This window comes from Phyllostomus hastatus, unplaced genomic scaffold, assembly GCF_019186645.2.
Source record: "Phyllostomus hastatus isolate PE091 unplaced genomic scaffold, TTU_PhHast_1.1 phas_scaffold_397, whole genome shotgun sequence".
NCBI lineage: Eukaryota > Metazoa > Chordata > Mammalia > Chiroptera > Phyllostomidae > Phyllostomus > Phyllostomus hastatus.
Window position 1 is genome coordinate 6930986 of NW_025334029.1, and position 9891 is coordinate 6940876.

Consider the following 9891-nt stretch of genomic DNA (forward strand, 5'->3'; position numbering starts at 1 on the left):
CCTCCTCTGATTCCACCCCGCCCCCTGTTATAGCCATGTGTTCTTTGTATCCATGGTGATGATTTTAGAAATGAGTCCAGTGTCCCTGTGAGAGTTTTAGGCACTGCTGATATCATCACTAGGATGCTGTCACTGCTTCACAACTGCGATCAATGCAGGCTGATTAGTTTTGCTACAATTAAAGACACACAATATTCCAGCAGCTTCTAGAATATAGGATATGGAGCCCAGTGGGTCATAAGACATAGAATGGAAGAGGGAGCCACTTGCTGTAAGACATCACAATGGCCATGAAAGGCTCAAAAAGGGTAGTTCTTGGACTGCAGGGAACTTGGCATCATGTGGGAGTGCCATCCAGGAGCAAGCAGTTCTAATCAAACCAAAGAGTAACTAAATGCATAGTGGGATGACTACTGGCTGTTTACTATGGAGGAGTGACTAAGTTATCATCAGTAAAGTATTGTTTGGGGTGTATTACTCCCTTTGAGTGTGCTGCCAAAAATCCTAGTATTTGAAAGTGTGATGAAAACAATAATTTAAAATCTGAGGGTGAAAAGACCTCAAGAGGGCCCCCTATGGCAATCAATGTGCATTTATTTCCACCCTTCAGTGTTCCGTCAGCAACATGCTCTTCCATGTCTGAAAGGACAGGATCTGAGCTGAGAGGAAGCTTCCTTAGGAGCCTTAGACAACTCCCTTAGACAGAATCTACTTATCTTAAGCCTGAGTAGGCTACCAATAAATCCAGCTGTTCCTAGCAGTTGAAACAGTTTGGAACAACAAAAAAATACTAATGCGCCAGAGAGTTCATTCAAGGAAACTTGAAATGTCCTTGAGTTACTAGGGAAGAACACAAGGCCCCACAGGAACTGAGTTCTTCTCCCACCCTATCTCTCTCACCTTCCCTCCTCTAAAGCTCCCATTCCCTCCATATGTCTATATCTCCTCACATCCTCATAGGAACTGACTCCATCTTCCTCTCCATTCCTACTCCTCTATCCCCTACACCTCCCTGTTCCAGCTTTATACAAAGGCACTTCTGCTCCCTCTCCATCCACATTCCTGCCACCTGCCTATGACTCTCTGGTCCATCTTACATCAACTAATAATGGCTCCCTCTCCTTCTCAACATTCAGCCAACATGAAATGACCCCTTTTACTGTCCATCTCCCCACACTCATATACTTTTCTACCATACCCACAGGAACTAACCTCCACTCTTTCCCCTCAACTACACCTGCATATTTCTCTCTGGTCAAGCTCCATATGAAGGTAACTTTCATCCCTCTTCCTCTCCCTTACCCTCCCCCTCCCCCCATGAAGATCTCTGGTTCATCCTGTCTTAAACAGATGTCTGTGTTCTCTGTGTCAAAATCCCACCCCCATCCCACAACAGCTCTCTGCTCAGGCTGAACATGAACTAACACCTGCTCTTTCCTCTTCCCCATCACGCCCAAAGCCCCTACAGCTCTGGTTCACCTGCACATGATCTAACCTTTGCCTCCCCTTTTCTCCCCCTCCTCCCAATCACTCTTTTCTGCCCACATGAATGACTTCAGTCTCTCTACCTCTCAGTCCCATCTCACTCCCAAGTATCTTGCTGATCCATCCTCAATTGAACTAAACTCTTCTACCTCCCCACTCTACACCCCCTACATCTCGCTGGTCTACCCACAGATGCTGCTCCCTATTCCCTCTCTCTCTCTCTCTCTGACCATCTCATCCACCTCTTCCAGCACTGTAAATAATCCCCATAAGCTGATCTGACCTGCCTTTTTCTCCCTAACCATCCCCACATCCCACTCCAGATTTCACCCAATCACTCCACCTACATCTCCCTGGTCCAGTCCCATAGAAACTAACCTCTTATATTTCTCTTCCCACCCCCAATCTCTCCAACATCTCTTGGTCCAGCCCCACAAGAGAGAACCTCTGCCCCACTCCCCACATCACCCTCCACTCACTCTACAACTCTCTGAATCATCTTCACCTGCAGTGACATCTCCTACCATTCCTTTTCCAACCCTCTCATCCCCTCCATCTATCTGGTCTAGGCCCACACAAACTGACCCCAGCCTTCTCTCTATCTACATACTCACACCCCCTTGCAGTTCTCTTTTCTTTTTTTTAAATATATTTTATTGATTATGCTATTACAGTTGTCCCATTTCCCCCCCTTCACTCCCCTCCATCCTGTACACCCTCTCCCACCCATATCCCCCCCTTTAGTCATGTCCATGTGTCATACTTATAATTTCTTTAGCTTCTACATTTCCCATACTATTCTTACCCTCCCCCTATCTATTTTCAACCTACATTCTATGCTACTTATTCTCTGTACCTTTTTCCCCTCTCTCCTCCTCCCACTCCCCTGTTGCTAACCCTCCATGTGATCTCCATTTCTGTGGTTCTGTTCCTGTTCTAGTTGTTTGCTTAGTTTCTTTTGGTTTTGCTTTAGGTGTGGTTGTTAATAGTTGTGAGTTTGCTGTCCTTTTACTATACATGTTTTTTCTTTATCTTCTTTTCTTAGATGAGTCCCTTTAACATTTCATAAAATAAGGACTTGGTGATGATGAGCTCCCTTAACTTGACCTTATCTGAGAAGCACTTTATCTGCCCTTCCATTCTAAATGAGAGCTTTGCTGGATAGAGCAATCTGGGATGTAGGTCCTTGTCTTTCATGACTTGGAATATTTCTTTCCAGCCCCTTCTTGCCTGTAAGGTCTCTTTTGAGAAATCAGCTGACAGTCTGATGGGAACTCCTTTGTAGGTTACTGTCCCCTTATCTCTTGCTGCTTCTAGGATTCTCTCCTTCATTTTTACCTTGGCTAATGTCATTATGATGTGCCTTGGTGTGTTTATTCTTGGGTCCAACTTCTTTGGGGCTCTCTGAGTTTCCTGAATTTCTTGGAAGTCTATTTCCTTTGCCAGAGTGGGGAAGTTCTCCTTTATTATTAGTTCAACTACATGCTCAATCTGTTGCTTTTCCTCTTCCCCTTCTGGTACCCCTATAATTCGGCTGTTGGAATGTTTAAAGATGTCCTAGAGGTTCCTAAGCTTATCCTCGTTGTTTTGAATTCTTATTTCTTCATTCTTTCCTGCTTGGTTGTTTTTTTCTTCCTTCTGGTCCACTCTATTGTTTTGAGTCCCAGTTTCCTTCCCTTCTTCACTATTGGTTCTCTGTGCATCTTCCTTCATCTCTTTTATGGTAACTGCATTTTATCATCTAATTTGCGCCCAAAATCAACCAATTCTGTGAGCTTCCTGATCACCAGTGTTTTGAACTGTGCATCTGATAGATTGGCTATCTCTTCATTGCTCAAGAGGATGAGTCCTGGGGGACTGATCTGTTCTTCTGTTGGAGACATGTCTCTCTCTCTCTCTCCCTTTTCTTTTTTTCAGTCTGGTCGCTCTTGTTATGGTGAGGGGCGAAGCCTTAGGTGTTCACCTGGGCTGGGCACCCCAGTCGCTAGATTATGACATTGTATGTGGGGGCAGGGGCAGGAGTGGGAGGGACAATGGTAGTCGCTCCGTTCTCCTGGGATATCAGTCCCTTCTCTGGGATCCTGGGTTGCGCGCTCTGCCCTGGTCCACAATGCCACCTCACTGGGTCCGCCAGCCACCGCTTGCGTACTCAGGGTCCACTGCTGCATCCTGGAAGGCTTACTCACTCCCGGTTGCCTTATGCGCCCAGTTCTCCCCGATCTCTGCACGCTGCGACCTGCGCCTACACCTCCTCTCAGCCCCTCCTACCGGTCTGGATGAATGGGTCTACTTCAACTTCTTGGCTGTCCAACTTCCATTCAGATAAACTCTTTATCAGTTCTGGGTGTTATTCTGGCTCTAAATGTTGCTGTTCTAATCTTGGTTGTGCGTGGAGGTACGGTGTGTCCACCTATGCCTCCATCTTGCCATAGTTCTCTTTTCTGCCGCCACATGAACAGGCCCCGGCTTCCTTCCTGTCTCCATCTTCCTGAACCCACTGTGACTCTCTGCTCCTTCCCCTCATCTACTGATTCTGTATCCCCATCCCCTACACTGAGCAACTGCCAACCTATCTTAGAATGGCTGCTGGGCACAGATATGGCCATCAGCTCTTGCTAATTTTTATCCTCAGGGATAAGATGTTAGTTGTCACTCTCCCTTCTCTGAAGTGATTCCTGGCTTTCAGTTATGCAAACATCAACCAGAAAACATGTTTCCAGGGTGACAGTCAACAGTAAAATGGGAAGTAGGGCCCAGTCTTTTCACTCCTTTCCAATATTGTCTGTCTGATCAGATCGTATGCCTCTTAGTAGAAAATAGCAATGTGACAAAGGTCAAATCCTCCCAAGAAATGCTGTCAACTCAACTTTGGGGACAGTAATCATAAATGCTTCATGGACACACCTTTAACAACAAAGCTTAGGTGACAACCATACCAAAGGAACGATAGAGAAAACAAACACTTTGAAATGCCTCCTTCTTAGACACTGTGAAGCCAGGTCCTTTATGCATATTTTCATTGGACCCCCAGTGATTCTAAATTAAGCACAACTCTTGTCGCCATTGCACAGACAAGGAACCCAAGGCACCCACCCAGACAGGTGGCTTGCTCCAAATTACCCAGCCAGGAAATGGTGGAGCCTGTGTGAGAACCAAGTTCTGAGGCTACTCTGGGCTCTCCCTCCCACATACCCCAGTGTTTCTCAAAGAGCAGTCCCTGTGCAGGAGACTCGTGGCTGAGGGGGGTGGGGAGTGCAGTCCTCCAGGATGCCAGTGTTCAGGGACTGAGGCCCAGGGTCATGCCCCTTTAACATGCTCCCCACCTAGGGTTGCTGGCTGAAATATAGGACACCCAGGTAAAGTGGAATTTCAGATCAATAATGAATAAATCAACAGAAAAGTCCAAATGGTATATACTTGTATTAAAAAAATTTTGTTGATTTGAAATTCAAATTGACTTAGTTTTTTTTTAATTAGCTAAACCAGGTGACCCTACCTCAGTTTGGACTAGGATGCCACCTCAGTTTAAAACCCATTCTCTCTCTACGCTGTATGAGTAAAGGAGCATTACATCCTTGTCTGTTTTCCATCACCCCCGCCTATTCATGCTCCCCATCCTCAGCCTGGAGCAGAAAGCTTATTGGCATCTGCCAGGGCTTCTGTTATAGATCATCCTGTGTAGGACCAGGAAGGAGCTGAACAAGGTCACCCAGCTCAATCTGATGCCAATATTCTGAGGCACTAACCAGCAAATAAACAAGAGGTTGGCTGAAATAAGCCAACTGTCATAATAACCTGGCTTTCCCCTATTTATCCAAGCACAAATTACCAATGACTCTTCTTTGGCCTTATACTTTGTCAAAACTATATTTAGAGCATCATTTAGGTTTATGTGAAATGGATTCTTCTAGTTTGCACACCGATAGGTTCCCAAGGCAAAAAATAAAAATTCATGCCAATAACAAAGGATTATTTCATTTTCTGTCCACAGGCTGGTAAGGAGTTTGGGATCTACCAGGCTGCCTTCAATACAATGGTTTGCAACAGCAGTCTCCAATCTTTTTGGCACCAGGGACCGGTTGTGTCAGGAGATTGAGCTCAGAGGAACTTCCCTTGCTTGTTTGGCTGCTCACCTCCTGCTATAGAGGGTGCTGATAGCAGAGACAGGAGGTAGAACTGCAAGAGGGCCAGGAGGTGAAGCTCAGGCAAGCTTCACTGGAACCCAGTTCTTAATGGGCCATGGACCAAACAATTACTGGTCCATGGCCTGGGGTTTGGGAACCACTGATTTATAAGATTAATTCATAGTCAAGTCTAAAGAACTCATCCTTAGAAAAAAGCTCAAAATAAGAAATGTTTTATTCTTAAGACCAAACAAATAATAAAAGCATATCCAAATGCAAGTGAGAAAGTTCACTAGATTTTTTTTTAAAACAGAAAGCTGTCCTCAAGTGTCAGTGAAAACCAGAACAATCCAAGAGATGCCCACGGCTGTGGTAGCATAGGTACAACATGTGCTTGTCTAGGAAGTCCTTCTGTGGTGGCATAAATGTGGGAATGCATGACAAGTGAAGCACTACAAGGCAGAACAGCAAGTGGGTGAGAACTTTCAGACCCTTTACTCTAATGTTCTTTGGTTCTGCCTTGAGGAGTTAAAGTAAGCAACATGTCACCTCACAAAGAACTCTACTATCAAAGAACACGTGCAAAAGTCTAAACAGATTTGAGGTTGTTACTAAAGTCATACAGGGAGGTCAGTGGGGAAAAATAGTTTGTGTTCTCAAAAACCAAGTTTTACACAATGGCAGGCACTAAATCTAGTGATGTGTGCTTGCACTAGAAGAGAATAATCTTAATAAAGGCTGGTCTTTTTCATGATGCGTAGGAACTCTTGCTCATTGACTTCTCCATCTCCATCTCGATCAGCTTCATCAATCATTTCCTGCATGATAGTAAGGATTCAGGTTAGATTAATGAAACTAAAATGTGACCAAGCAACAGGCTTTTATATGCTACATAAATAGACAATTGTACTCCACCCAATGCAAATGTGCTGCTTTTTACAATTGCTTGATTCCTGAAAAGTTATCTGAAATCTAAGTCATACTTTGTCACACATCACCTACAAGGGAGCTTGAGGGGGGATGCCTAAAACCTAAAATTGTAGGTAAAACTGTCCATGTTTGTATTTTTCTGGGATCAGGGTTCATAGCTTTATCACATTATCCAAAAGAAATTAAGTGGTTAGCAGAGGGACAAAAGCACTAGTTTTCCTTCAAAGCTGTGTACATATCAGAGAAAATGTAACACAGAAAAGTCACCCAGGGCTCCAAGCAGGAATTCTGGGTTTCAGTATAATATATTACAAACCTGCAGCTCCTCATCAGTGAGGTTCTCACCCAACTCCTTGGCCACACGTTTTAGATTGTTGAACGATATTGTCCCAGTTTCATCATCATCAAAGAGCTTGAAAGCCTTCAGGATTTCTTCTTTGGTATCTTTCTCAGACTTAACAAGTAGAACATAAAACACACAAGTAGGGAAACACTGCAGTTACTCATGTCCTATAGCCCCACTATTGCCTAACCCCTCTGCCCTGTCCCTACATCATTGCATGGTCTCGGTGATAGCCTTCATGACATAGGTCCTAGGTCACAGGGAATCAAGCATCATCCAGTGTAGAAAAAAAGAACAAACTCAATGACATTATACAAACCCAAAGGCTAAAAAGGAACTTGATAAAGTACTGCACTTAAAACATCTTTTCTGTACAAACCAGAAAAACTGGACTTGTTTTTAAAATATAGAAGGAGAGGGGTGGAGTTAAAATTAGGGGAAATATAGCTGCTTAAGTTGGTGTTAGTCCACAAAGAAAAATATAGGTATGATTAGATTATTTCAAAGCAACAGGATTATTAGAGCATGAATAGACCTATGCCTTGGAACACACACCTGAGATGCTAATGGAGATACTGTTCCACAGACCAGTGGAGTGCAGATGAGCCACACTAAGGAGGAGCAAGGATGCCAAAGAAAGAGCAATGGTCCAATGGGAACATACTTCCTGAGTGGGATGACACTCAGGGAAGTGAGGTGGGGTGACATATTATGGTCTCCCTTGATCCTTCAGACCCTTTAAAAGAGTGACATTTGAGAGACTAGAAAATGGGTGAGTTAAGCCCTGGAAGTGCTAACAGGCCAAATCCCCAGTGCAAAGCACAACTGCTAAAGCAACAGATCCTCAGGCTAAGGCTACCCAGAATAACAACTGGGGAAAGAAGAATTTCCAACTTTAAAGTATAGGGAATTCATCTTGTCAAAATGCAAGACACTGTAATATCGTTGGTGTTTATATGGTGTTTATAGGTTTTACTGCTCTTGATTATCACATTGACATATCAGTTAGAGAAGGAGAATAGTTAAAAAGTGATAACAGTAGTACTTTCACTACTTAACAGAGGGTAAAATGACTTCCTGTGACTTTGTGCCTTGAAGAAAGCCAAGTAAAACTTAAGCGCCCTAATTCTGTCACCAATATTATGCTTTATCAGCCGAACTCTCCAGTCTATATTAATGTTTCTTCAATGAAGACATATTCATATCCATATTCAAATTTGTCCATTTTGGGTAGAAAATATGCTGATTATCTTACCATTTTCTGAGTCATCACAGTCAAAAAGTCATTAAAGTTCATTTTTCCTGTCCCTTCCTTATCAATTTCAGTTATCATTTTCTTAATCTCTTCTTTCTTGGGTTCAAAGCCCAGTGCCCTCATTGCCACCTACAATAAAAACAGGATCAGTCATCTCAATGTGCACATCTAAGTAGAGCAAGAGCAAAAATGACAGTGAGAACATTAAGCCAGCATCTGAAATAGTCATGTTAAAATGATTGGGAAACACTATAACATTAAACACATTGATATTTGCACTCATTTTATTTAATAATACGTGCGGTAAATAAAGCTAGGAAAACAGCACAGTGCCTTCTTCCCTTGTCACATTTTCCAGGGAGGAGAGGACAAAAGGCTGGAGTGGTGACAGGAAGAGGAGACAAAGAGGCAAAGGAAAGGCAAGGCAGCAGAGTAGGAATGTACAGGGCTTGCCTTAAGTTCCTTAACATCGATAGTCCCAGTTGCATCAGTATCGAAGAGATCAAAAGCTTGCCGGATTTCCTGTACCTGCTCCGCAGTAAGCTCAGGCTTAGGACTCACTCTTTTTCGCTGGGCATTTGATGCCATGTTTGCCTTCTTAAAGTTAGAGGCCTTTAGACGTTTTACAAACACATAAGCACAATATTATGCAATATAGTCCATATTTGACATATAATAAAGACAACCATATCTGTTTTTAAAATACTTTATACTAACCTATCCCAGAGCTTTGCTTAACTGTAGAGATAATTAGAGTTTACTGGGAAGGACAATGAATCTTTGCATGCACCTCTTTCCCTCCCTCTTTTTAAACTAGTTTGTAGAAGCAAGGAGATTCCTTGTCCTTTTGGACATCCCTTATTGGAAATCATCCCAAAAGACAGCTAGTTAGCTAAGGAGTAGATAATAAGCTCTCCCTGAATTTGAGGATCCTAGTTCTAGAGATGTCCTTACAATGCCCACTCGCGGTACTCCACTTCCCTCTAAGTACTCTTTCTGATTACTTCCGATTTGGCCAAATATAAATCAGTTGTTAGGATGTATATTCTGTCAATACTGAATAATAAAATGCAATTCCCTAGGTACATCCATCCGTGCCTTCCCCAAGAAGCTCAAAGCGTCTCCTGAATGGCCCTATATTTAAATTTTAAAATACACGTTAACAAACGTCATCAACCTCCCCCAGCATTGTGCAGAAACTTTGATAGAGCTTGGCGGCCAGAAGGCCAAGGTCTGAGAAGGATGGGGCCTTTGGGGAACCCGAGTCTTCTTTACCCTGGTACAGGTCACCCAGAGGGCCTGGGGAGCCAAAGGGCGGGTAGGAGCCGGCTGTGGGTTAAGGGGAGCCAGCCGCAAATCACAGGCCCAGCACAGTGGCTGTCGTCTCTTCCTTGACCACGGGAGAAAAATGTCAGAGAAAGGAGGGGCGTGCCAAAGCCGAGAACGGCGCGAGGAAGACTTCGGGAAGGTCGAGGATTGAGAAGGGCTCAGCCTCAGGGCAAGGGGTGCAACAAGAGGGCAGGCACTCACCATCGCAAAGACTCAGCTACCCGTTGTTACGGCAACCGTTGTACATACTAACTCGGCGCAGTTCCCAGGGTCCAGAGCGCGCCGCCCTGCTCCTCATTGGTGATCCGCTCGCCGCTACCGCCTCTCGCCACTGGCGCAGGGATAGAATGGGTGGGACTAACCCAGCAAAGGCCCTGCCCAAGGCCGGTGGCGGCACGCTGCCTGAGGAGCTCTGGCCTCATCAG

The 9891-nt window shown here is 44.3% G+C and overlaps 1 protein-coding gene across 1 annotated transcript; it reads right to left on the reverse strand.

Annotated features, from left to right (window-relative positions):
- Window positions 1-5826: 5826 nt before the first annotated feature.
- Window positions 5827-9797, reverse strand: CETN2 (centrin 2). The gene is made up of 5 exons (XM_045820509.1): window positions 9668-9797; window positions 8591-8749; window positions 8138-8266; window positions 6856-6993; window positions 5827-6427 (listed from the first exon to the last, which is right to left on the reverse strand). The coding sequence occupies exons 1-5, from the start codon at window positions 9668-9670 to the stop codon at window positions 6338-6340; spliced, it is 519 nt and encodes a 172-aa protein (XP_045676465.1). The 5' UTR covers window positions 9671-9797; the 3' UTR covers window positions 5827-6337.
- Window positions 9798-9891: the final 94 nt, after the last annotated feature.